Here is a 27,695-nt window from a genome sequence, read left to right on the forward strand (position 1 = left end):
TTTGGGTTTGACCATAATGACCTTTATTGGAGACAGGTGGGGTCATTTATTATACAGAAGTAACATCACGCCATTCTCTTCCCATTTAATTCCTTTTAGTCTCCTTATAAATCTGTAGCAAAAGTGCACTTTTAACAGGTTTTAATCTATAGCATATATCTTTCAATATTATCTCTCAGTCAGGTATTTTATTTGTAAAAAGGTATCACCAGATATACAAAATACATGTCTAGTGTACTACATTACTTTCTGCATTTACTCTTTAGATTCTTTTTAACTCAGTGCTCTCTCATTTTTTTTTTTCTTCATTTTTTTGCAAGACTCAGTGATAATCTTCTGGTGGCATCACCAGGAGAGGACTCACAGCTTGTGTGTGGAGAAGGGGAGAAGACTCTTAGCCAGGAACAATTGTCACACAACAGGAACAAGATGACAAGAACATTTGCTGCTGTTGAATGTGTCTCTCAAAATGACAGAACTCTGTATAATAAAAAATAATTTAAAAAACCCAATGTCCATATTTTACGTGCCAGGAGAATGGAAGCTGCACTCAGCTGGAATACGATGGCAATGGTTCATTTGCATTTTGAAGGCAGGAGTTAATTGCTAAACATCATATTTGTGGTCATGAGAGGAAGGAACAGACACAGGCAGCACGAGGAACTGTGGAACGCTGCTTTCCTGAGGACAGTGTTTTGGTAAAATATTGAATATCCTGCACAAGCCACAGAATTGCATAAGTTAAAGATCCTCAAGAACAACGAGCACTGGGGACAGATGAGGGGCTGTGCTGGAACAGCCACACTGAGGACACACAGCTCAGGGACCCAGCAGGTGAGGACAGCAAAACTCATTCCCACTGGGAGGCTGGAGCCAGCTGTGACAAGCTTTGGCACAGCAACAGGACTTCTCCAAAAGAAACTTGCACAAGATTTGCTGAGATTTCTCACAAACTTCCTTAGTCTTTTCTTCCTAGTTATCCTTGAGATTATAATATATACACAGTAACGGATAATAATTGCTTCATTTCAGTCTTCAAAAGACCAACAATTTCCCCTGGGAAGCAAGGCCTAGAGAGGTAAATCAATCAGAAGCATTTTAGGGGGTGTTAGGTTCCCAGATGGAGACAAACATCGCCACCAGTGACTGGAACACTGACCAGGTAATGGCTGGTGGGTTGGTTGGTTGGTTTTCCTTCTCACCTGTTCATTACCTTGAAGACCCAGAACTCCTGGATTAGTTCCCCAAACACCCCTTCCCTTGGTTAACCCTTCCCCATTAGTGCTGTTTCTGTGGATTAGCATAGATTCAAAATGCAACTTGGCATCAGTTTCCTGGGAATTGAGTCAAATGTGGAACAGATCCTGCTTCAGAATGAGGGCACTTTTGGTTTATGCAACAGCTCCAAGAAAGGCTGGAACTCCCAACTTTTCTACAGCAGAGATGGTCTTTGACAGGTAAGGGCTGCTCTGCTCCCCTGGAACCTGCAGCAACGGGGCCTGGAGGCAAAACTGCTGCTTCCAAAGGGAAATGCACAGCAGGAGAGGCTGGATATGGAGACAGTTCTCTGCCTTCTGCAGGAGAAACAAACAGCACAAATCAGAGCAGTACAAAAAGAAGCAGTGCTGTTGGTGTTCTCTAAAGCCAAGAGAATGCAGGATGGGGAGGTTTACAATGCTGCAGAGAGAGGGGTTTGTCTGCTTTTTCTTTATAAAAATTACAGACTTGACATTTCCAATATGTCTTAGCTTTGTACTGCTTCTCAAGTCTGAGTCACCAAAAATATCCAGCAACCAGCTGCTGCTCATATCCTAAAATATGCCTTCAGCTGACACTGAATATTGAAATCGTTCTGCTAAAATACAGAAAAACGATGGCAGAAACCAAGGTATAGCCTCAGGCCAACTTTAAATGGTAAAAATCCTACAATGCTACTTTGAAATCTCTTCTTGAGTTCATGAACAAATAAGCAGCCGGGTTTCAAGTAGAGGTAACACAGATTTTGGAAGATAGCACGTAAAAAAAAAAGCCCAGAAAGAAAACTGGAACAAAAGCTCTTCTTGTTACGGCAGTTCAGCACTAATCCTCCAAAAAGGGCAGGGAGGGAGCTCTCTCCTCCCCCCTGGGTCTGTCCTGGTCCTACAGCAACACCGAGGAGCTGCTTCTGCTGGCACAAATCCGTTCCACTCGGACATAGCTTGATCCCTTTTTCCTTGTGTCCATCTTGTGTCTCTTGTCTCAGTCCCTGGACTGGTAGAAGAGGATGTATCCAGATTCGGAGTTTTTGGAAATGTCTGATGTTAAACCATAGAATTCTTCAATGGCCTGGGCGTCAATTTTCTGAAAATTAATGGAAGTTTTAATTAGCTTCAATCACAACACCACCCTAAAAGCCTTTTCTCAGATAAACCATTATTCCCAGTTCTCAGAGGAGATCTGGAAAGCCATGCAGTGTTGACACAGTGACATTTCAACACCATTCAATCCAACAAAACATTTTTTCCCACTTAATAACTTATTGACTGTTGAAAAAACCAGGAAATCAGGACGAAATAGAAACTTCTCAGAAGGGATGCACTCTTAAGCCAGACTACAAAACAAGTGATCCATGAAAATGTATCCTTAAAAGACCACATGACATTTTTATATTTGCTTTTCTGACTGGTGGTACCTTGCCTGAGTATTTTATAATTGAATTATTTTATAATTAAAAAAAGCAGTCACTAATCAGGCAAGAAGGTTTTTGCACAGCTGCAAGTACATGTAGTGTAGATTGAAAATTCAGCTACAGTAACTCCCAGATTTCAAAGTTATTGTGAGCCTTTTAGGGAGAGAAGTCCTGCAAGTGCTACCTGAGTTCTGTGAATCTCATCTAATTATGATCTTTGGCCATAAGAGACTTTTCCTACCTGGCACAGCCTTCTGGAATATTATCACAAGTTTGTGTTGCAAGAAAAATGATGATTTGCTGGACTAATAGAATTAAAATCTGCTTATATTTCAATCTGTGACCTATGTGCAGAAAAGCTGTTTTGTTCTCATACTCCCACCAGCAACTGGAGGGCATTTTAAAGGGGTTTTAAAGATGTAGGTTCTCCATGCCTTGATCCTGCTCCTGAGCACAACTGGCTTCCCATCAGTGAATGGGATCCTGCAGTCCAGAGACTGGAATAAAACATTCCCAGGCACCTGTGCTGCTCAGCACTCCACTGGGATGGAGTTTTTTAATACCTTTAGGACTCTGGATCCACAAAAATGAGAGGTCTGAATTTGTTGAGGAGATGAGCCTCAAGTTCCCTGTTATTCCCAAGGAATTAAGTTGAGGAAATAAAGAAATGTTCCGAACACAAGAAGCTCTGGGTTGAACACCTGCCCTGCTCAGGATGAGCAGAGACCAACCTGTGATTACATCTTAGAAGAAAGGGACCCTGCTGTGCCTCCAGCAGGAGCCTCCTCAGCTGCAGAACCCATTTGGAGAATGTGAAATCACTGCTCACTGACCAGATTTTGGCATCACCACGAGCTGAGCAGCACTGCCTTCTCCACGTGGCACTGCTGAGCTGGGACCAGCCTTTCCCAGCTTTTTCCCAGCACAAGAAAAACCAGACATGAGTTTTCAGAAGATGCACCAACTGCAGAAATTCTCTCTTGAAGAGTTTTGTTAAACACCTAAGAGGGGGGAAAAAAACCCCCAAAGAGATGTTTTGTCTTTTCTCCATCCAAGGAGTGAGGGGAAGCTGAAACCCCCTCCTGAGGCCGCTGCATTTTCACACCATTTATTAACATTACTACAGACTGGGAGAGCCACATTTGAACAGGAATACAGTGAAAGAACACGCCTCAGCTCCTGCAGTATATTTAGCAGACAAGTCAAACACGTTTTATTTTAAGTGCCAACTCACTTGCCATGCAATCAAGCCTATTTCCACTACTCATTCTGAATGCAACTCAAACATTTGATCCACATTAATTCATGCCACAGATATTTTTAGTTTCAGCGCAGCAAAACTGACTTCCTTCTTTAATTTCACTATCCCAGAAAACAGAGTGGAACTGAAAGGGGATTATACAGATTCTATTCTTCCCATTCTTACTTGACCAGATATGGTTTTCCCCAGTTGTAGATTTAGGGGAATGGTTGTCACTCTAAAACTACAACTTTCAGGATGCTGCAGCCTCACTTGGCATTAAAAATGATGTTTCTTATTAACTGAGATTAAACATCCTTTGCTCATTTCCAGACACCCATTCTGGTTCTCCAAACCAAATCCAATTCTGGAATCCCATTCCCAGCATTCAAATCTCGGAGTTATCTTTTAAGCAAAGCCATGAAGCCATTCTCTGCCTCCCCTCAGTGTGGAGAGCTCCATGGATGGATGTTTCCAGGTAAACACTGGCACTGGGATGCATCCCCTGGCTGCTCTGGTGACAAAATGTCAAATTCAAATTAGCCAGAGCTCATTGACTCAGGTTTCTCAATTCATTTTGCTTGGCTCAGGATGCCCCTTGGACTGATTTGCCCCCTGGATTTGCTGCTTTCCCACATATGCTGCAGGAATGTTTGGTGATCATCAATCTCCAATTTAATTGAGAGTTGGCCCTCTAATGAAATCCTAACAGGCAAATAAATCTGCCTTTCCCACTGCTGACATTTAGTGGGTAATCAGGACAAACTCCTTCCTCTTTTCAGTTTGGAGCTGTTCATTCACATCACTTGCCAAAAAATGCAATAAAGCTTTTTGTATTTCGGGTGGAAAGGCCTTTTCCTGGGCTTTCAGCTGCAGTATCTGGAACAAGAGCTTTGCACTCACCTCCTCAGGTCTGCTTTGTGAGGTAGCCAGGCCTAGAATGTTAACCCTCCAAAGAGCTTGATTTTTATAGCATTTTAAAGAAATTCTAAGAAAGAAGATGAACTTGAAAAAAACAGCAAGTCATGATTAAAGACAGAAAAGCAACATAAAGGAAAAAAAGTGGGTTTTTTTCCAGGACAGCTCCTTGGATTTACTGCCCAATAACAGACAGCACTTATTTCAAAGCCATTTTTGGCACATCTATGAAAGTGCCAACAGTGTTTGCAGATAAGCAGAAATTTGGTTTTGCCCTAGAAGTGAAGACAGAACATAGAAGTGGCTGCTAGGAAACAAATACAGAATGAGAGGATGGTTGTGTTACATCTTTTAAAATGTAAAGTTCATCTCCTGGATGGAAAAGACAGAGAACACTTGCATTTTAAAATATTGAGGTGAACACTATTTCCAGAATTAGGTGACACAATTCTGTGCTTGGCCCATGACAGAAACAGAGGAAAGTGACCCCAAAAATATAAAAATGGGAGAAAGGGAACTGTTGACATCACACACACACTGGGAAGCCACCCCTGATGCTCAAAACTACGCAAAGATTGTAAAAAGCTAAAAATGAGGAATGTCCCACATTTTTATTGCAACACAAGCATGGCTTTTGATATTTAGACACTTAATCAGGCCTTGACCATGGGATCTCCGAGACAAACAAAGCTCTTCATCTTCACAAAAAGCAGCTCTGCTGTGGCATTTGTTCTACTGTTTGATATTTGCTTAATAATTATGTGAAATACATGGATGTATAAATATTGTGGATGTTAGCCTTTACAGACATGTTGGCAGGAAAGGAAAAATTTGCTTGAGGTGTTTCAACATCATCACTAAAAATAATTTTGTTCTACAATTCGTTGGTGAAAACTGACCCAAAAAAAGTGAGAAGCAATGAAACACAAGTTAGCAATGGAAAGGAGCCTAAAAATGGGCTGAAAGCAGAGTTTTTTAGAAGAGTTTTGTTGTTCCTTACCCACCTCTACAATGTCATCATCAAACAGCAACCAGAAGCCGTGGCTCTTCACGATGGTGATGTAATGCCCACGGTTTGGGCCACTGCAGGGAAAAGGGATTGAGAATTCATTATCCAGGAGCCACTTCCCTCCCCAGCATCCACCTCTGGCTGTCCCAGCTCCACTTCCCAGCTCTTCCCATAATGCTGCTTATCAGATTTCAGATTTTTTAGGTTAGGTTTTTAGATTTTTGCCAAATTGCTTCAATTAAAATGTCGCTCTTGGCTACTTGAAAATACAAAACATTCAAAACACAAAACATTCAAAACACATACATAAAATAAATATTCCATGTTTTTATTCCATAAATATTTCATCTCACCATTCATAGATTTTAAAAAACAAAATTAAAAATATTTCAATCTCTGTTTTGTTGCATTCACCACTGCTGACTATTTTGACTACTGTTAATTAAGTTTTGAATTTAATCAGGTCTGAAATATTTCACAGCAGGAATTCCTTTCATCCTCAGTGTGGTTTAACCTGTGCCTGACCACAGCCAGACCTTCTGTGAGTGCTCTTCCCACTTTTCTCATGGAAGTTTCCAGTCCAATCCCACTGCCCACATCCCAAAGATTTACCTGGAAGGGAAGGGCCAATAAAATGACCTAATTCCAAGAGTAAAGGCAGGCAGGCTGCCCTGGGAAGGGACTGGTTTGAGATAATGAACCACATGGATGGAAAATTACAATTTACTGACCTCAAATCCTGAGAAAACAGCCCAGGGATACAGTGGGAAAAAATACTCCCTCTTCCCAGCTTTATTCTTTCCTTAGGATCAACATAAAGCTTTAAAAACCCCAGTATTTGTAGCAGTTTTAGGCAAAAGAAAGTCTCCAGTCCTTCCAGAATTATTGATAAACACAATATACAACATTATTCCAAGAATGAAATTCCTTTTTTTAGGGCAACTAAATAAAAATATAAAAGTCTAAGCTCAAAATATTTCAAACAAGTTCTGAGAACTCAAAATATTTAGAAAATCTCATTTATCTCAAGCCTTTGCTAAGTTCCCAGTAAGAATTGAGAGCAGGTGAGTTACAGGAGTCCTAAAAGCCCCACACAGGATAAAAGGTTTGAGAAGAAAAAGCAAAAGCATTTCAGAATGTGAATTATTAATCACCATTATCCAAACATGTAAGTGTAGGCACAGGTATGGCAAATTAAAAACTACCCAAGAAAACACATTGGATGAGATCCTAAAATGAAAAAAATTAAATAATCACTACAACTGCACCACAACAAGAATCTTCTAGAATTATATGAAGTTTATTTATACTAAATCTATGCATTCTTAGCATTTTGCTCCTCACAAAGATGTTTCAAAACATTTATGTGCTGTAAAACTGATCACTTTAAAGCTCACACTTCCTGAAGGCAGTCAGAAATAATTTTTCCCCTTCTATAATTTTTCCCCTTCTATGAGGGCTTTTTTCCCTAAAATGCTTAAAAGTTTTTCCTCTTTGCTTTTACAACCAGAACTGAAGCTGCTAAAACTGAAATTTAATGAAGAAAATAAGGATATTTAAAAATTCAGCAGTGCACGGTTTATTCCACATGATGGCACCAGCTTCTAAAGAAACTTCAAGGGTTTAGGCAGCAGCAACATGAAAAACATAATTTAATTCTATTTTAGTAGGTGTTTTTCCAAGATTTCTTTTTATTCCATGCAGATTTCCTGGAAAGCAAGGTTAGGGGTGGGGTTTTTTTGTTATTTTGGGGTTTTTTAATGATTGCTCTTTGCTACAGCTCAAAGAAAGAACTTGTCTGATGGGCCGCTGTGCTGCTAAAATGACAAATCTTAGTCTGTAAAGTAAAACTGAAAAGAGTAAAACTTCGAAGTAAAATTTAAAACAGTAAAAAAGGTAGTAAAAAAGACAGAAATTTAAAAAAAAAAAATAAGAATACTTCCAGCCAACCAGCTCTAAACGCTCCGGCACTGCCAAGCAGTGCGATGGAACAGCTCAGGGATGAGAGATTCCTTCAGAATTCCAAAGAAAGGCAAGGAATGTGCAGAAGTACCTGCCACAGTGGACCACCACGGCCACCAGGTCGTACATCCTGTCGGGGTTGGTGGCATCCCCCGAGGTGTTGAAGAGCCGCAGCTCCAGGGGAAACACCACCCTGTAGGACAGTTTGGTGTAGCGGTGCAGCTGGTCCATGTATTTGAACCTCTTCAAGTGCAGAGCCAGGATCATGGGCAGCTTTTTCACCCTCATTCTGCAGCACAAAAATAGAATGGGACAAAGAGAACGATTAGTGAATCACCCCAAATAAAGCTTTGCTCAAGAACGGCTTCGTTATGGGGAAGTGTCGTAAAAGGAATCCAAAATGTTGGTAAAATGTTTAAAATGCTGGGTTTTCTCACTTAGGGAGAACAGGCAATATTTATTCCAAATTATTAACAGCACAACTGACATCTGAATGCAGGACAACATCAGCTTTTCACCAATCAATGGGAAGAAAAAGCTGGAAAAAATCTGTGTTGCTGCTCTGGCTGTGACCAAGTCTGAGGGGAAAAAGAAGATTTTTCTGTATCCAGTGCTCACAGACAAAGCAGATGGGATGTTTTCCAGTGGCTTTAAGCTGATTAATGCTAACTGGGGAAAATGTGGATGTGTGGAAGCACCAGACAGAAACTCTTCTGGGAGAAACACAGAATCAATCTCCTCATGATGAGGCTGCCATGAAGTTACTTGGTCTCTCCACTTCTCCTTCACCAAATACAGACCCAGACAATCTTACCTCTTCTTTTTCCTGAATTCACCAGGTGTATTCGCCCAGAAATTTTAAGACAACATCTCCCTCAGCCTGAATATTTGGCCCTTACCTCTTCTGTGCCTCCTGTTTGCTGCGGCACTGCTCACAATAGTATTTGTATTCACTGCATAGAGTCTCAGTGTTACTAAATCCCCTGTGGAAATCAGAGAGTGGCATAAGCAGGGACATTCCAGAGCATCCAGGTAAAAGCTATTGCTGATAAAGCTGAAAAAAAGCCCCAAACAACACACAGAGGATGAAGCTCCTTTCACTCATGGTGCTCCCAGAGCCATTTGAGGTGTACTTGTCTCGCTCCTGGGATGCAGCAACAATGTTCAGCTGGAAAAATCTGGAACTTGAGGGTGTACCTCAAGTATTAACTGCCTATTTTTTGGCTAGGAAAGGTAATAAACAGCAATAAGGTGACTGAGTTTTGTTTCCATCAGTAGCCATTCCATGTTTTCTTTAGTGGCAGAAATTAAATGTTCACATCTACAGCCATTAAGTAGCAAAGTCTGGATTATCCTTCAGCTCCCAGCAATTACAGATCCATTATCAGCTATTAAATAGCCAGATGCTGTATGCAAATTAAGTATCCAAGCAGCTGATAAGCCTTGGAGCTAGCAGACAAACACACGGAGCAAAAGTCTATCAGGAAAAACAAAACTGACCCTAAACATCAGGGCCAGGAGACTAAAATTCAGTAAGAATATTAAAATAATCAAGAATTTATTGTGAAACCAAACACAGCATGTTTATTTTTGATAAAGCCTGACTGGGTGATGTAACAAATTCAAATCCCCATAAAAGAAAGTGAAAATCAATCTTAGCCACCACTAGTGCTCATTAACTACTAAAACCCACTAAGAAACCTTCCAAAACTCCCAACATTTTACCACATCTCAAAGCCTACAACTGCTGCATGAGAGAACAACTAATCCAGGCTCTTTCCTTCTGACCAGGACAGGTATTTTTTCCATTCCCAAAGAATTCTGTTTACCTTAGACAATGTGTAATTGATGTATTTTGTTCCACATCAACCGAGAGGTCCAGAAAGTCCTCATCTTTGCTACTAACCTTGAAAAAAAAATAATAAGAAGAGATATTTGGTAACAATTTAGAGCTGGCAGATTTCTTTTAACCATTTCTGGCATGGTGCAACGTGATTAAAAAGAAATGTACACACACACACACAGAGGCCTTTTCTTGGGGTAAACTAAAACTGATTAAATAACCTGACGTGGTGTTAAAATCCAAAGAGGAGCATTAAAAAAATAAGAAAAAAAAAAAAGCAACAATAACAAAACCAAACCAAAAACCCATGGAAAAAAAAGCACAAAACCCCAAACCCTTTCTCATGAAACATCTCTCCCCCTCGAGACTTCAAGCCACATCTGATTATTTCACTGGCAAACCCCAGTTTTAACCACTCAGAGCTCTCACTGGAGAAGCTTTAACCACATTCCATTTTCTCTGCAGCCTGATCCAGCTTTCTGCTGCATTTCAGGGTCTAACAGTCAATACTCAGAGGCAAGGCAGAAACAGGCAGATGGCTCTTCAATTAAATGGGCTAGCAGGGAGGAAAACCATCTTTCCATTTGTGGAACAGTCACATTTCACTGCAAAATTCTTGAGACAGAATCCTATTAATGTCATTTTTAAAGCTTCTCCTCACCACATAGCCATAACTTTAGATTTTAAAAGCCAAGAACAGTTTTTTCTGTTGTAATCACTTCTTGGTTCTTTTATTTCTCTCCCCATCTGGGTTTTCATTTTTTTTTAGCACCATTAAATCAGAGCATATGACTTAACTACAAATCCCTGGTCTGAAGGTGGTGTGGCTCTAATTCTAGATTTCATGGCACTTTTTTTTGCTCTCAAAATAGAGTGGCCAAAGACCAGCACCAAGCACAGAATTCCAGTTCAAGCAACTCAGTTCATCCCAGAGTTCAATTAAGAGCAACTCTCATGTAGAAACACAACATAAACTCTCAATCACTGACACAGGGAATAACATGGAGACAAAAAGGCAGCTTGGATCAGCCAGGTGCAGCTGCCTCGATGGAAACAGGGAGGAGGAACAGGGAAAACACTGGGCTTTTTCTGGGCAACATACCTTAATGAGCATTGCTTTGAACACAGAGCTGATACAGTCCTAAAATAGGCTATGCTCCATATTTTAATAGAGACAGTGCAATTTCATCTACCCTAATAAATGAAAAAGGGTGCTCAGTGTTAGGGAAAACAATCCAGAAGCTGGGAGAAAGCTAAGAGGTGTGGTTTGCTTGTGCACGTACAGCCTCACAGTTAAGACATCTGGTTTCATTGGTTAGTGTTCCTTGGAAGATTTCATGGACCCACGTCAGATCAGGCTTGTCTCCTTCTTCACTCTCAATGCTGCCATTCTGGAGCTTCCCATTCTGCTTCTCCTGCTTTTTCTCCTCTTGGAGTAAGTCAGCAATAGTGTTCAGTAGGTAGTTTAGGAATTCGTGTGCATCCTGCTGCATGTAATTATCAAACAATTCTGGAAAGGAAGAGAGGGAGGAGAATGAGCAACTACAGACAATTCCTGATGCCAGGTCACTGCTGTTTTCCCTTCCCTCCTGTCCCCTGTCATACAGCTCTGGTGACACTGGTGAGTTTGGGAAGAATTACACTTTGTTGTTCTCTCAATGATTATCCTCAGGTTGCAACAAACAGACAGCTGAAAAACACCATAAAGGAAACTTAGCTTGGGCATTTCTCAGAACTGAAGAAAACCATGATTGGTTTGGGGTTTTTTGTAGTTTATTTTCTTCTTTTCTTTGGAAAGGGAGGGAAATAAAGAAATTCAGACATGTTCCTTGGGCCACTAGCTCATTAAGTCCAGCATCAAGGGGCAAAAATCCCCTACTGGAAGTTTGTTATCTTTTCAAGTTCAAGTAGAGAGGATAAATCAACAGCCAGAACTTTTCCTCACCAAACAGCCCTGGGAAATAACCACTGGTTCTGATCCTAAGGAATTTATCCTACCACAAATGCAAAGAACAGGCTGTGAGTGGCTGGGTCTCCTCTGAGAGTTCGTGACAGCCTGGAGCAATGACCTGGAGTGTGCTGACTTGTTCCTCTAGGGAACACGACGCCAGTGTGGAATATCTGGACGTGTGCAAGTCCAGAAACACAGATACTGAGATAAGGACAAACTCACAGGACAAGCACAGAGGTGGCAAACTTCACACCGCAAAAATCTTCAAGAAACCTGCTAAAACTTCACAATTTGGGCTCCAAAAGAAACCTGAGTTTAACATTTCACACGCTTAAAAATGCACAAAAAACCCCCTCATTTATTCATTTACCATTTTCTTTCCTCAATCGGGAAATAAATTTCTTGGGTGGGATGACTCCCACCTTCTTCTTTTGCGTGGCAATACTGTTGAAGAGATCAGAGAGGCAGGTCAGGAGGCTTTCCTTCTTTCGAGGCTGCACTTTGTATGCCAAAACTTTTTCCCGAAATGGCCGACAAAAATAAAGTGCCTGTAAGACCGAGTTGCAGTAGCAGGTATTGCCGAACTGGTCAAAAAACAGAACAAAGGGGCTTGGATTAGGGCTGGCAAAAAGAAACGACAGCAAGAGGTTGTTCATTAAGAATGTCACACAGTGAAACTGGAGAAGTCACCTGGCAGAGCTCATTTACTGGGGAATACTGGTTGGAATGGGGGGGCAAGGCTGAGCCTTGTGTCAGCGAGGGAAGGGAGAGGAGGCAACAGCCACAGGATACTGGGAATACACAGACAAAGTAATTAAGGGCTCATGAGAGAATCAAAATCTCTGGACACAGCCCTACTCATCCTGAGAGAGGAGAGCCTGCTGGGGAGAGGAAAGCCCAAAATAAATAAATAACAAATTTCACAGAATATTCTGAGCTGAAAGGGACCCCCAAGGATCACTGAGTCCAACTCTTACGTGAACAGCCCATACAGGGATCAAACCCACAGCCTCAGCATTATCAGCACTGCTCTGACCAACGGAGCCAAACCCAGTGGCAAAACATATTATAAATTAGTAATAAAATCAGTATTTCCTGCTCATAATGGAATGTTTTGAGCAGCATATGATGCAGGGCAATGCACAGAGCAGCTGGTTTGCATCTGGCCTGTCTGAAGGCAGTGCCAGGGCAGAGATAAGGCCTTGCAGAAGCAGCTCCCCATGGCTGAGCAGGGAGGCACACCACGGTATCAGCTTATCACCCTCAACACCACACCACAGCTTCAGAGCTGCTGCTCTGCAATTTATTGTGCTGCTGCTTCAAAAAAGGGAAACAAATTCTGGGTTTACCAGTCCCCAGCTATGCTGGTAACGAGGTTCTGCATCCCAAGAGCAACGTATTTTAAATAAACCAAAAAAGCATAAAAATCTGCCTACAGAACAGAGTCGTGCTCGGAGACACGGCCACTGTTCACCCACATTTGGTGTGATTACTGCAGCAGAACGGCTTCAAGCTAATAACCACTTTGACTGAAACAGCAAATGAACAGCTTAATTCATACAGCTCAAAAGGTCCCAGATTAGAGCTACAGTAACACTGATTGATACCATATGCAAACAACAGGGAACAACAGTTAAAACTTATTGACACGAGGAAAATAAATAAGGAACTAAACAAACACATGAATTAGGAGAGAGAATCACTCAGATGCTTGTTAGTGACCCAGAAAAACAAAGAAGCATCACGCTAAATAAATTTGCACACAACACAAAATAGGCAGCCTAAGTTTGAAGGCTTATTTGAAGATAGGAGCTTCTTAAAATGAAGACTGAGATGAAATTCTGGAATGACACTGTTGTTCCATCCCTCTTGTGCTATAGTGCATATAGACTATTTTAACAGGCTGTTCCCTTCTCCCACATATTCTGCAGTGGCTTTAGACACAGTTTAACAGAGCCAGGTTGGTTTAGCTCACTGATCCAAAAATTAAATAACTATTCAACCCTCAAGTTTGGGCCTCCATTGCCCACAAGTTCAACACCTGTGTGCACACAACCACACATTTAACAGCACTGATGCTGAAGCCATGAAATTGCCCTCTTTAAAATGCTCCAATTAATTCCAAATCGTGAAAGAACCAGAAATAACTTCGGAAAAAGCTCAGCAGAACAACGGCGTGAGAACAAGCACCCTGAAAAAACCAGTTGCAAGAAATGAAGCACAACAGCATTAGTCATATTTTACCCTTCAAAACAGAGAATGGATGTGGTTCTAACAGTTCTGGTTATTTTTAGGATGCTGTTTTTCCTCTTCACACCATTCAGTGCTCTGCTATTTCTGTTACAATTGGAGATGCCTTCCATTTTTGCCATTACGGTGCAAACCTCAGCAGCTCGGGAATGGCCATCAACACCCTACTTAAGGAACAGAATTCTGTGTGTTTGGATAGCTGGGTGTCTGAAATATGAACTGCTAGAAACACACACAAAGTCTATTAACTGGGTCTCTAATGAGCTCAATAAATACCACTTAGTTGGCCTTACTTGGAGTGTGAAGAGATGGAGCATCTCCCAGCTTTCAACACAACCTTGATGACCAGCACACAGAAATGTAATTCTGTTCCCAGTGAGTTATGCCAAAATTGCATTTTCCCATCATAAATAAGATGCCACAGAACCACTGCTGCTCTGAACTAACTCAGGAGCAACACCCTCTCTGCACAGTTGCTGCCCCACAGCTCCAGCCCAGAGCCACACAAACTGACAGATGCAAAAATGCAGCTTTTTGGAGGGTTCATGGCTACACCAGGCTGCCGAAAATCCAAAAGGAGTATTACTACATGAAGGAATTATCCACCCAGTCTATGTCATTCATCTCTTGCATAAAAACTGCCACTTCTCCCACGAGAAGGGTGTTTTTAGAAAAGTAACACATTTTTATTTTAAAACCTCCCCTGCACTGCAGCATCAGTGTAAAATCTTCTCTGGAACAGCATATGAACAATGGACACACTTTATCAGCTCCCACTTTCCAGCTAAACATTAGAATCTTAGAATTAGAAATGTACCAGAGTAGGAAGGGTTCTCCCACAGACTTTACAAGAAATACACTTATTTTTCTGTGTTTCAGATGAAATGATAGCTTGGTTAATAACCACGCTGCAGGATGTGGTGTCTATGCTCAGTCCCACTCTAAGTGAGAAGTGCTCATCAATTGAGTTCTCAGAGAATCCTGTTAAGCTCCAAATTAGGATATGAATTAAAAACCAGCATTTCAAACACCGAAAATTCACTTACATTGACCAAGCCAAAATAATGCTCATTCACAGGGAACTGCTCAGGACCAATCTCTTTCTCCAAAGCAGAGGCATTGGCGCCCTACAAAAAAAACCGATGTTTATGTTAGAGAAAATACAAATTTCCTAAAAATCCCCAAAGATTAAGAAAGAATTTACTTCCATTGAAAATCAGCACCTTGTGTTCGCTGAGTTTTTCAGAATTAAATGAATATGATGCTTTATTATCAAAAATGTACCAAGGTTTCATTTCAAATCTCAACTCCATCAGCCGGAATTATCTGATCTAACAGAAGGGTTTTCTGCATTTCAGTTTATTTGAAAATTAACACAATCAACTGTTCTCACTTCAAACATCAGGTTAGCCACAGTGACCTAGAAACAGCAACTTAATTTAGTCAAGAATACGCTGTAAAAATAAATTTATCCTGTAATTTTCTACCTTTCTTTTGCAAAATACTGTGGACAAGCGAAGTGGGATTACAAACCCCTAAGAGAATGGAGATAAAGTTTTATCACGGTCCCAGATCACCTGAAAGTGCTTTGGCTTTGCTACCTTTATTTCAGGGTGATGTATTAAGCTCACAGTGCATTTTGACGTGTCCTTGAGTTTCCAGCAGTACAATGAGGATGGAATTTGCTGGTTTAGATACAACTGGAAAACACCACATAAAGCAACAGCTAAGGCATTCCAATGTTTTATTTTGGATTTTAACTTGGTCCACTCTATATTCAAAGTGCATTTATATTTATGCATCTCTTTCTGTTTCCAAACCACCAACACCTTATGGATGGGAACATCTTGGGATTTGGTGCCTTCCCTCATTCCTCTCCATCCTGTTCTTTAATGTTTCTTGCAGATGCTCCAACAATCCTGAGCTCATCTGATGTAGAATCCAAACACTTTGGATTCCTAATTCTGTTTTAAGTATCTAAGTCACTCTAACCTTGTCCAAGCAGAAATCCTTCTGCACAGGTGAGCCACCTTCAGACACCTCAGAAAAGCATTAAACCAAAAATTACAGTCCAGCATAACTCAATTCATTTATTCCCCTGAAGCTACCAATGCTTTTTCATCTCTGAGCAAACATTTTAATCATCTCCCTATTAATAGAAACCACAAGTAGAGACTGTAAGGACAGTTCCATCCAGATTGTCTTTAACAGAGAAATAACTAAAAATTTTCTTAAAAACCAGGAGAGAAACCAAGAAATAACCTGCTTTAAGAGTTGTAGTTGGATGCTCCCCCATCAGATTTACAGTGAGTTACATTTCTCAAAGCAGATAAAATGAGGCAGGCTCAGAACGGGGTACTACAAACCCCACAAAACATTCCCAAGGTGCTGACAGATTTACAAGCAGAGCTCTGCTCAAGCAGCAATCACACACAACATTTTTGAGGACTCAGTGCCAGTTCAGGCAGCTTCTTTCATTTGTTTCCCTGCAGCCATTCCCTGCTCCCAAGGAGCTCTTTTTCCCTCCACTATCCCCCTCCAAAAAACCCAAATCAAACCTAAATAAAAGGAGAACCATCAGCAAGGAGGATCTGCAGACAGGGGTATCTCCAAGGGCTACCTCAGCTCTTCACTCGCACTGCTCTCATCTGACTTAGGAGATGATCATCCAAATTCCATGGAAATGCACAAAAGGTGAAAATTCCAGAATTTTCAGCCTGGAAATCAGCACTGGCTCCTCTTGAGGTTGTTTTGCTCTTACATGCTGCATGTTTGGTGATTAGGAAAGGAGGATTTGTAAATCCTCCAAGCTCATCAAGTTCAGTTTCAATTTCTCTGGAGTTTCCTCGCCCCCTCCATGATCTCCAATATTATTTAGGGAAACACTGGAGAAAAGCCCATTAAAGGAGGGACCAAACCTCACAGAACCAGGGAAACCTGACAGCCCAAATGCTCCTGTTGGAAAGCAACACATGGAATAAATTCCTGAACAAAGAAATAAAACCATAAGAATTGTAATTTTTGATAAAACTATGCTATAAAGAATTTAATAACCCACCAAAAAACAAGGGTTGTCAACCAATCCACCAACTTGTATCCCATTTGTACCTCTCCATTTAACCTGACAGGTTACAGGTGAGTTTTTTCCAAGTGTTTCCTTGTATCTGCTGCCCAAACTTTATAAATTTGGGTAAATTAAGTGCAGAGGCAATTCAAAAATTAAGGTTTCCTTAATAAATCAAATTATATTTCATGTATTATTTACAACTGAAGTCATAGATGCCTCATCTCTGGAAGTGTTCAAGGCAAGGTAGGACCAACCTGGGACAGTGGAAGGTGTCCCTGCCCATGGAATGGGATGAGCTTTAGGGTCCCTTCCAACCCAAACCATTCTGGGATTGTGTGAGGATGCTGAATTTTCTTGCCAGAGAACATTTTAAATCCATAAAATCATAAAAAACCCAGAACAGGACTCAAAGCAATTATGGGAAGAATCCAAAAAAATCACAGATTAATCATAAATAGTTCTGAAGGTGCAAACTTGCAAATTAAACACTGAAAAAGCTCCAGGAAATGCAATGCCCAGCATTCCATGGAAAAATAATTCCCTGGCAGAAGCACAGCTGATTCACCATGGAGTCAACGTCCAGGAGAACTGCACTAACCAAGGCAACAAGGATACAGCAGGGGGGAAAATCCACTTTATGGTGAGGGCACCACTTGGTCATGTTTTGGGGTAAACTCCAGAACTGCAGCCAAAGTTCAGCTCCTCCCAATCAGGGATCTCTGCAACTCAATTAGCAGTTAGCCAATTAACCCAGGGCAGATGAACTCTGGTCCAGCCTGAGCCATGTCCTGCTGCAATGGAGCCTAAGAAGAGGTTTATGGTCACACTGAAAGGTGTTCCACACCTTTTCCCACCCCAGCTAAAAGGTTTTTCCATCTGCCACAGCTCACAAGAATATTCGCTCACGAGAAACAAACCACACTTCATCATTTTGGAAACACAAAAGTCACATCTTATCTAGAATTAAAAATCTAACCCAAGTGGCAAGTGTCCATAGTATGGAAATTTATGTTATTATTTGGGGAATTAAGAAATGCATCTCCTTTGTGGTGCCACAGCCAAAGTTTTCTGCATCTTGTGGTACTTTGAACATCTAAAACTGTAAGAAAATCAATATGGTTTTGCTAAACTATGTCACATATTGTGGCAGTACCAAGAAATGCCATGAAAAAAATCCCTCATCCATAGCAATTGAGTTTGCTTGGCACAGAACAGCTAAGCAAACCCTAAAAACTAAAATACAGCTGAATAGAAAGATGAATGCAGGAGATTAGAACTGACTTCTCACTGCTGGTGCAAGGCAAATAAATACAACATCTGAACAACCCCAGAAGTACATCCTTGACTTCTATGAGGTCCACGGAAATGCTCTCAAGGAGCTGTTCTGCTGCTCTGCTTCAGGACCATCAAACCCAGCTCTGTGAGCAGGAATAAACCCAGATTTATACAACACACAATTATCCAAGGACGGAAACTTCCTCCTCATTTAACTACGTGGTAATAGTGATTTACTCACATAATGAGATGTGAATTTAGCACTTTCCTATTGGTGGGGGAGGTGACAATGGAAGTTTCAGCACTTGCAAGCAGGATTTTCAATTTTCTGGGAGTTCCTGGGACTTCAAATGTTGTCTCAGAGCTGCCCTTTTCTGCTCAAACCCTCACTCACAGAACTGGCTGTGCCTCCTCAGTTCTGGAATTATCAGTCAAACAGGAAAACAAAAAACTGCCTGGCCCATCTCAACTCTCGCCACCTTAGCAGGAACACACACAGCTAAAAATGGCCAAGAAAATCCCCAAAAAACAACAATAAAACATTTCCTGTCAGAGGTGCAGTCATTTTACTTCATGCATATCAAACAACAGCACAGGGAATTGTTAATATTCAAGTTTTCCTCACTTTTTCATACCAACACAGTGAGGGACATCACACCAACACCTTGATGTAAAAATTTAAGGAAAGACTGGATGTGGCACTCAATGTTCTGGGCTGGTGACAAGGTGGGGGTTGTCAGGTTGGACTCCATCATCCTGGAGGTCTTTTCCAACCTAAATGATTCTGGGATTCTATTCCATGCTCAGATCTGGATGAGATACAGAGAAAATAGGATTGGGCTAAACTAGTAACAGCCAAGGCAAGTTTTGTTGGATTTTTTAAAGCAAAAAGGGATTTGAAAAGAGCAGTTTCAAACCCCCTTACCTGAGAGAACTGTCTAACCAAGCTGTACTGAGGCAGTGATCCCACAGTATTCCTGAAATTTTAACTGAATAATCCACCAAAACCAGAAGAGAGATCTTGTAAGCTCTGAGTGATTTCTGCTCAGTAGCAAAGTCTGAAAGATTTATTTCCAGTTCAATGCACCATGCAAGTGGAATAAATAGTAGTAGACTTCTGTTTTTAAGCCAGTGGTAACTCACTGCAGCACCAAAAGGAGATGACAGAGAAGGATAATTAGGCACCATTGGCTCTTTTTAGCAAAAAGAAAATCCTATTCCTGCAAAGAAAATGAGTATTTTGCATAGCCTAGATGTAACTGATTTCAGAAACTGCAAATGTATCAAGTTTCCAGGGGCTTCAATACTTGGTGACCTTAAACTGACTGGATTTGTAATTATTCTTACAGACAAAAGGCTCATAGGCTGCATTCACTTATCTGACAGGAATCAGAGAGGAAGAAGAAGAGTGCTCCGTTTTCTCTACATTCTAGTTAATGAATTTTATGGTAGAAATTAGAATAAGCCTCAGAGTTGAAGAGTTTTTGTGAAGCTGTGGATGAACAAAAGCTGGGAGTGATTAATAACAACCACACAGCTCAGAATGGGAGCTGCTGTCAGCTGAGAATTCCACACTTCCAGCATCCTCGTGGTTCCTGCTTCGAGTTACAACCTTTTCCCTTTTCAGCAATAGGAGTTTTACTAAGTTCCAGTGAAATCCTGATCCACCACAAACCCTGGCTGAGATTTAGTGGACTGGTACTACGGACTACCCAATTTTTTACCCTGAACTAACGCTTTGCCACGTGGACGGAATTCACATTTCCATTCCCAAATATCTGCCTTCTGCTGCTCTGGAGGTAACTCTGCACATGTGGGGAGAGAGAAAGAAGGGAGTGAGGAGACCTTCTGAGCATGGAGCAGCTGCTGCTGCAGCTCCAGGGAAAAAAAGGACCAAACTTTGCACAGCCCTGGGTCAGGATCCTCACTGTTATTCTGAGCTCTTGTCAAAATAATCAGGTCAATGCTGTGCTGCTGCTCAGCAAACAGTGAGCACAGGGGCACTGGAGCTGGAAAATGAGGGAAAAACCCACAAAGCAGGGAAAGAGTCACGAGTGGGGAGATTCCATTGCCCTGAGAGTTCACGGCATTTACCTCTGACAAGCTCTGAGGGGCTCTAATTACACAGGTTTGAACTGCCAATGGGTTTAGAACCATTCCATAATCATCAGTAGCTCAATATAATGACAAAAAATACTCAAGATTTCTTTGGGGTCATTGGCAGACACAGAAATTTAGAAACACTTGTCAGACAAACACTTCATGAGGTTTTATTTTTTTTAACAGGGATGAAGCAGTTGCTTAAAGTACAAGGGAAATAACTAAAATGGTAAAGACCTTCTCATCTTTTCAAAAATACAACTACAAACTTACAGTTTGGTCTTTTTTCAATACTGATCCTGCCAAAATCTACAAGAAGTCAATTTTTTTTTTTTTTTTTACGTTTGCTGTGCTTGTTTTGGGGCACTCCCCCACTTTAGATGGATACAGATTATATACACCCCCAGAGATGCTCCACTTGCAGTTCATTTGTGGACAGTGGCAGATTGTCAGAAGAGAACTCTTAACATCTGGATGTGTCTCCCAAAATTTCAGAAAAATTTCTATCTGTTCATTGTATCCTGTTGGAACTAGTTCCCTATGCTTGCCTACAGCCTTCAGCTGCTTTAAGGCCTGTCTAAAACACACCCAGGACTAATTAATTCCATTAGCTCACTTTTAACAATCAGTTAATTTAAAGCCCTCTCCACACAGCCCATGAAATTTGGAAGATTCAGCCTTTCTTTAAGGATAATTACTATTTTTTTAGCTCAGTACAAAATATTAATTTCCACATTACCCGATTTTTATGCATTCCTCTCTTTGCAATTAATCTAACTCAGTTCAAGTGAAGGAATTAAAGCCTTGCAACTCAGGGTATCTCTAACCTTTCACTGCAGCTGGATGCACACCCAGAAGCTATTCAGCATCACTGGAGTAACAGCCTGATGGACTAAAACCCCTAAGGATATTCTGGCTTGGACTCCACACCATCCTAACTCCTGGACTGGAACCAGCTGCTTCCCACTGAGCACCTTCCTGCAAAAGACATTTCCCTTTAGAGAAAGGCAAAAAAAAAAAAGGGAAAAATACATCAAGGATTTCAGTGTCCAGAACATGCCTGCTGCACAAGTCTTGCTCTCTAATACCTCATTTGACTGTTTCCTTTTAACAAGTGAGAGTAGGAGAAGATTCACCATATAAAAAAAGCTGGGAAGCAGCTTTCAGGTTGTGCAGAAAAGGCTCCAAGGGACACCATCGTGCAGCACTCCAGATTAGAGGAGCTGCTTAAACCCACTGCTGAGGAGTTGTTTTAAGAGTGAATACACAAATCAAAACAAAAAGGGGGGAAAAAAAAAAAAAAAAGAACAAGTAGGCCAAGCCCGAGCTACTTAAAACCTTTCAGGAAAGAAATCTGCATGAGCTGATGCAGAAGTCTGCCTGCACTTGCTGTATTTGCTGAGATAATAGTTCCAGCTTCAGGACTATTAAAATCACCCTGGGGGGGAGTGGAAATGGAGCAGATTGAGGTTGTATTGCTGCAAGTTCACAGAACACACCGTCATGGTTTTCTAAACACTGATTAGATGTTGCTTTCCCCATCCTTTAAAACTCCTTGGCTGTGGAGCACTGAAGTCAGATAAAAAGAGTTGTCAGCTCGGGGTTTGAAAGGCTCCCTTTTCATGTATCCAGGAAGGCTGTCGTTCCAGGCATAACAAATTATTGTAAATTGAGCCTTGGATTGCAGCACTTTGCCTGCATAAGCACTCCAAACAAACCGATAATCTTGAAAGGAGCAAGTAGAGCAGTGTCACGGACTTTCCAAGGCTTCACGCTTCCAAATGCTACGGAATCTTCCTCCTGGAAAGGCTGTGCCCATTTCCAGGCAGGAGGAAAGCTCACAGAGCACCCTGACTGCTGCCATGTCACCCAGAGAAACTTGAAAGTTCTGTATTTTAAAAGAAATTTACTCCTATGAAGCCATAATTGGAGTGGTTTTAAATAAATGAATGCAGGGTGCTGTGTAAACTCTTCCAAGCACATGTTTATTCCACGAGGAGCTGGTCCTGCAAGGTCCACAGGATCCACACCTCCCAAAGGCAAAGCAGGGCACACACACCTGTGAAACCCTCTCATTTCACGCTCCTAAATTAGATAGCAAAGCTGGGCTCCAGTGAAAAGAACATGTGGAAAGGATGCAGGAGAAAGGGTAGGAAAAACAGAACGACTGCTTAGTGCCGCCCTTTGTCAGCAGCTCCTTCCCCTCCTCAGCCACTGCCTCCCACATCACCAGTTCCCAGTTCACTCCAGTTCATCCAAGCCTCCTCAGCCACTGCCTCCCACATCACCACTGTTCCCAGCTCATCCACTTGATTTCTCCACCCACAAGATTTCTCCTGACCTTGGGCTTCTCCTAATGACCCAGTAACACACATAAGAGTGGGTGCTTTGCCAGCACAGCTCTCAGAGATTCTGCAGCTCTCTGGGCCTCTAAAAGAACAATCACAAACAGATCCCAGCTGTGCAAGGCCCAGTGTTTACCAGCATTGTTCTTCTGTGAGCTGGCAGCAAGATTTTATCAGGAGCCTCACACATCAAACAGTGCAGGGACAATGCTGTGAAAAGTGAGGAAGTGGATGCTGAGGGAAGGTGAAGCCAAACACCACGGATTTATAAATAGGTTTATATTTCATTTATAAATAGGTTGTAACTTCAGACATTACACAGACACAGAACAGTAAAATTCAGCTGTGGGGCCAATCAATGGGTCTGAATGGGGAAATATATTCACAACTCAGTGCAGGACAGGTTAAGTGGATAAATCATGGAATAGTTTGGGTTGGAAGGGACCTTAGAGCCCATCCAGCGCCATCCCTGCCATGGGTAGGGACACTTTCCCCCATCCCAGGTTGCTCCAAGCCACATCCCACGTGCCTTGGACACCTGCAGGTATCCAGGGGCAGCCACAGCTTCTCTGGGCAACCTGTGTGAGTGCTTTACCAACCTTAATGGAAAAAATTCCTTCCTTTCTAGTCTAAATCAACCCACTTGTAGTTTAAAACCATTCCCTCTTGTCCTTTCATAACAAAGTTTATCCCCATCTGTTTTACAAGCCCACTTTAAGTATCCACTATAAAAGGAGCTGAAAATATAAAATACAGTACAGAAACAAACCATAATGATCTACAGTGCTGCCCTTTATTTTGGCAGCAAGTGTAGGAATCCCCCAAACTGACATCTGCTGGAGCAAGAACTGAAAGCCATTTCTTTTTTAACAGCAACAAGACAGTGAGTGATGCGCATGTAAACACGGATGAATCCAAGGCAATAAAAGCATTTGCTCTAAATCCTGATTAAAGAACCAAACAAGAGAGATTTGGTAATATAGAGCACCTCTTGAACAAGCTACACTGTTATTTTAACATCTTTCCCCAGGTATTCACACTTCATTTTTAAATTGTAGCAGCTCTGAAGTCCTCTAATATATGATCAGTGTCTGCTTTGAACAAATGAACCACGTAGTGCCCAGTTTCCTTGGCACAACACAGTTGGGATCTCTCATGAGCTCTCATTTTCCTGAGGACAACTAAAGCATGAAATTTTGAAAGTTTATAGACAATCAAAGCAGACACCAGAACAGCAGGAAAGCTCAGGTATGTGTTCAGGACTCCTGTAAAATCCTAAAGCTCGTTCCAAGAGAACCTGTGTGGTCCAGCTGAACTGCAGCCTGGCTTTGCTTCCAGCCCCAAACTATCAGAAGCCCCAAATCTGGAGAAGGCAGCAATAAACACCCATCACACACAGTATTAAACCAGAGTACAAACAACACCACACACAACATTAAACCAGAGTACAAACAACACGTGGGAAAACCTTCAAGTGACCTCCTCCCTGTTTTCCAAAGGGTTATGTATTTCTTTCTCCCCCTAAAACAATTATTCTCAGTTATTCTCAGGCTGGGTTTTAAGTGCAAAGACAAATATTTTGCCTCTTTCAGCTTAACAAGTCAGTCAAGAAGCAGAGCGCTGCTGGAGACAGAAATCTGCTTGGCCAGCTCTACTTCTACCCTCCCTTCTTTCAGTGTTAAATGTTATTAATGTTAATTCTCTGATAAAGCTAAACCAAAGTCCTACAGCTACGGGTGACAGCAGTGAGGTGACATTACACACCAGGGACACCACAACCCTGCTGGAGCTGCCCAGTGTAAATTATTCAGGAGGGAAATGGAAATGTGGGACCTACAAACGCTGCAGCCACCTCCCCTCCAGCAACGAAGTCAATAATTATGCCCTGGTTCAGAGCATATAAGGCTACCCCCAATTTGTATCCTGGATTGGAGTTCTTCAGGCGTGTCTGACTGGTTTAACAAACAATTAGACATTAACCTAGAGGAAGTGACCCTAATTGCCTACAAGAAACAACATTCTGCTCACAAGCTGCCAGAGAGGAAAAGCCCAGCTCTGTGCTTTGCACCTGCATTCTCAAGTTCTGGTCTCCTTCTCTAAAGTTCTGTCAATTCAACAAAACCCCCAAGTTCTGTCTCAAAACCTCAGTTCCACAACTGTCTCAGAGCACAGAAAACACACCCTGGGTCGGAGGATGCAGTGAGACCCACGGAATTCAGCCCTCCTCACTCTCTCCTCAGCCAAGAGAGGATTCCCACCTGCCCGTGACCACGTGTTCACCCCGGAACCACAGATCCCCCTTTAAACACTGCTGAAACAGCAACTGTGGATTTTTTTATGCAAAATGCCTCAGCAGTGCTCTCTGTTTCCATTTCCCTTAATTCTGCAGCTGCTTGCAAACAGGGCTAGGACACAAAACTGGTGGCAGAGAAGCAGAGCTCGGGTCAGTGGCTCCTGGCCATGGATGTGTTTTCCAGCAGCCTCCCCAAGCAATGAGTCACATCCAAACGAACCCCTGCGCCCGTCCCAGCTCCCAATCCCTGCCAGGCTGGAGCTGCCACACGCGCGTTGTGAAATCCCGGAAAAAGGCCGGTGCTCACACCAAGGAAATGACACCAGCCTGAGGCACAGCAGAGCTGATCCACCCTGAAACACGGGGAAGTTCTTTTAGGGAGGGGGAGATGATTCAGGTTAAACCTCATTACCAGCTGCTAATGAGTTCAGGCTCTGGATTTAATTTTTACAGAGATACTGGAGAGGAATGGAGCGTCTGAGGAGCAAAGTCAGAACAGCAGTCCCTGCGATGCTGAGGGGTCTGACAATGTCACAAACCTGGGTTTCACTTTTTCAGTCTGGAGCACAGATGATGACTGGAAATGCTGGTAAAAATTGCATATTTTACTAAGAAAAATATGTCAAGTCCTGTACAATCACTACAGATTAGCATAATTCTGAAGAAAGCAGTTCCCAAAGGGACTTTGTTCATGTATTTCAAGGTTTTTGTAAAGGAGGCTCAGGTTTTTCTTATTCCTTTATGACAAAGCAAATAGAATTTTTACTTGCTGGACATGCAAATAAACTGATCCAGTTTTAAAAACAGCACCCAAACCTTAATTTGCTGGGCTGGTTGAAGGAACAAATGTTAATATTGACAGTAAGTTCAGCCAAGCTACACATGCACCTAAAACACTGATGCTGACAGATTCCACAGCATTTGATTAAATGACTAATTAAGGAATTTGGAAGCCAATTTCATTCAATTATTTAGTGCTACCAGCACTGCTCTACAATTTCTGCACAGAACTGAAACAGCAAATTCTCCACTTGAAGCACAATGAGGAGAACCTGCTTCCCCAAAGATAAAACATGGACAAGTTGCTCGGAAAAGAACACCCACAGTACTTCAGGAGGAAAGGGGGAGGCAACAAGCACCTGCCCAGCTTCCATCACCATCCCAACCACAATCCAGGCAAGCACAGGAACAAAACTGAATCCAAGGCTGGGGAGGTTTAGCCAGAGTCTCTGAAAACAAATCCCACTGGAATGTGCTCAGGTTTGGCTGCACAGTCCCAGGGAAATGCACTGCCTTCCATCTGCCCTCTCAGTCAGCTGATCTCAGGAATGCATCCAAAATGTTCCCCGGATTGAGTCAATCACTTGCCTCTGGGGTGCAGAACTCCACAGCAAAGTCATGACTCACCTCTCCCAGCCTTAATCTCACCTGTGTCTGTGATGGGCAATTAAAAAACACAAATTATGTTGAAAAAAAACCCCATTTAGTGAGATTAGGGAAGGATAAAGTCCTGGGAAATCGTCCCCCAAAGACTTTCAGTGAGGTTTCCATGGCCAGGGATTTGAAAAGATGAATGTCTCATGCTAGGGGTGTTACTGTGAAACTGCAAGCACCCAGTTTGTACTGGGTTCAGTCCAGCTGGGCCTGGAGTTAAACTGGGAGTCAGCACCTGCATGGAGAACAAATAGGAAAATCCTGCTCCTTTTACACACGGGTGAAAACGAACCCAGTAAATTGATGTGCAACAGTCCCTGCTACGATTGCAGGAAGGAGATGGAGAACTGCCCTTGGAGCAAGGAAAACGGGGGACTGGGAAAACCCAGCTGCTCAGAGAGGGCACCCCCGGGCTGATCCTCTGCTGGAATTGAAGAATTCAAGCCCCTGCCAGAGCTCAGACCGAGGGAATCCTCACAGAAGGTTCTCTGTGCGCTCTTTTTGGTGTTTCACTGACAGGCTGCGATATTTTCCTGTGAGTCAGCTGTGCTCCAGCGCCAGCCCAAGCACTTGCTGGGCTCTATTTACACAGCAGCATAACTTCATTAAAAATTCTGCATAATCATGCAATTACCAGCCTGCCTCTTTCCCTGGCAGCAGGGACGATCGCTGTTACATGCATCCACGTGGAACGATTGCAGAGCTTTGATAAACGAGTAGAACAACCTTTAGAACGAACTTAGTTATCACAACAACCGAATACGACCTGAGCACAAGGACAATTAGCGCTCGCTAATTCCTTTTCTCTCCGAAAGGCAGCACCCACCTGCCCGAAAAACATTTCGGGGCACAGGCGGCAGCAGACACACCCGCCGGGAGCGCCGAGTTCGCATTTCTGCGGAGCCTCCCCACACTTTTCCCACCGGGATTTGAGCCCGATTATCCCAAATCCCTGCGAGCCCCGGCCAGGCTGGCACCCCGCGCTCAGCCCGGCCGCGGCTCCCCGCGCTCCCCTCGCCCTTCCCCGGCACAGCCGCTCCGCCCCGGCCCCCTCAGACACCCGGTGCCGGCGCAGGCGGCGGGGCCTCCCGCAGCGATGGGTTTGAACCACTTCTGCTGCTCGCACGGCGCCGGGGAGCGGCGGGCGAGCCCTCCCCGCCGCTCAGCGCGGGGCACAACGCCGGGGGCCCTTCAGGAGCGGCTGTGCGAGGCCGAGCGGCCGCGAGGGCTCTCACCATGGTACAGACGGCGGCGAGTCTCCGCACCGTCACCAGCGCCTCCATCCGCCCCCGGCCGCCGCCATCTTGGGCCGCGACTGACAGCGCCAGCTGCGCACCCGC

At 42.7% G+C, this 27,695-nt stretch overlaps 1 protein-coding gene across 1 annotated transcript; it reads right to left on the reverse strand.

Annotated features, from left to right (window-relative positions):
- Window positions 1-27,692, reverse strand: LOC125333246 (ubiquitin carboxyl-terminal hydrolase 12-like). The gene is made up of 9 exons (XM_048319058.1): window positions 27,591-27,692; window positions 14,888-14,968; window positions 11,962-12,175; window positions 10,924-11,150; window positions 9,627-9,703; window positions 8,697-8,780; window positions 7,889-8,086; window positions 5,831-5,909; window positions 1-2,340 (listed from the first exon to the last, which is right to left on the reverse strand). The coding sequence occupies exons 1-9, from the start codon at window positions 27,636-27,638 to the stop codon at window positions 2,239-2,241; spliced, it is 1,110 nt and encodes a 369-aa protein (XP_048175015.1). The 5' UTR covers window positions 27,639-27,692; the 3' UTR covers window positions 1-2,238.
- Between the last annotated feature and the right edge of the window lie 3 nt (window positions 27,693-27,695).

The sequence above is a fragment of the Corvus hawaiiensis genome, chromosome 14 (assembly GCF_020740725.1).
Source record: "Corvus hawaiiensis isolate bCorHaw1 chromosome 14, bCorHaw1.pri.cur, whole genome shotgun sequence".
Lineage (NCBI taxonomy): Eukaryota > Metazoa > Chordata > Aves > Passeriformes > Corvidae > Corvus > Corvus hawaiiensis.

Excerpts from the sequence above, each read along its gene's own strand:
- LOC125333246 (XM_048319058.1), bottom strand. The coding sequence starts at position 27,638 with ATGGAGGCGCTGGTGACGGTGCGGAGACTCGCCGCCGTCTGTACCATG. Across the intron at positions 8,087-8,696 it reads AAACAGGAGGCACAGAAGAG|AATGAGGGTGAAAAAGCTGC; the intron begins GTAAGGGCCAAA and ends TTTGTGCTGCAG. Across the intron at positions 5,910-7,888 it reads GTGGTGGTCCACTGTGGCAG|TGGCCCAAACCGTGGGCATT; the intron begins GTACTTCTGCAC and ends TTTTCCCTGCAG.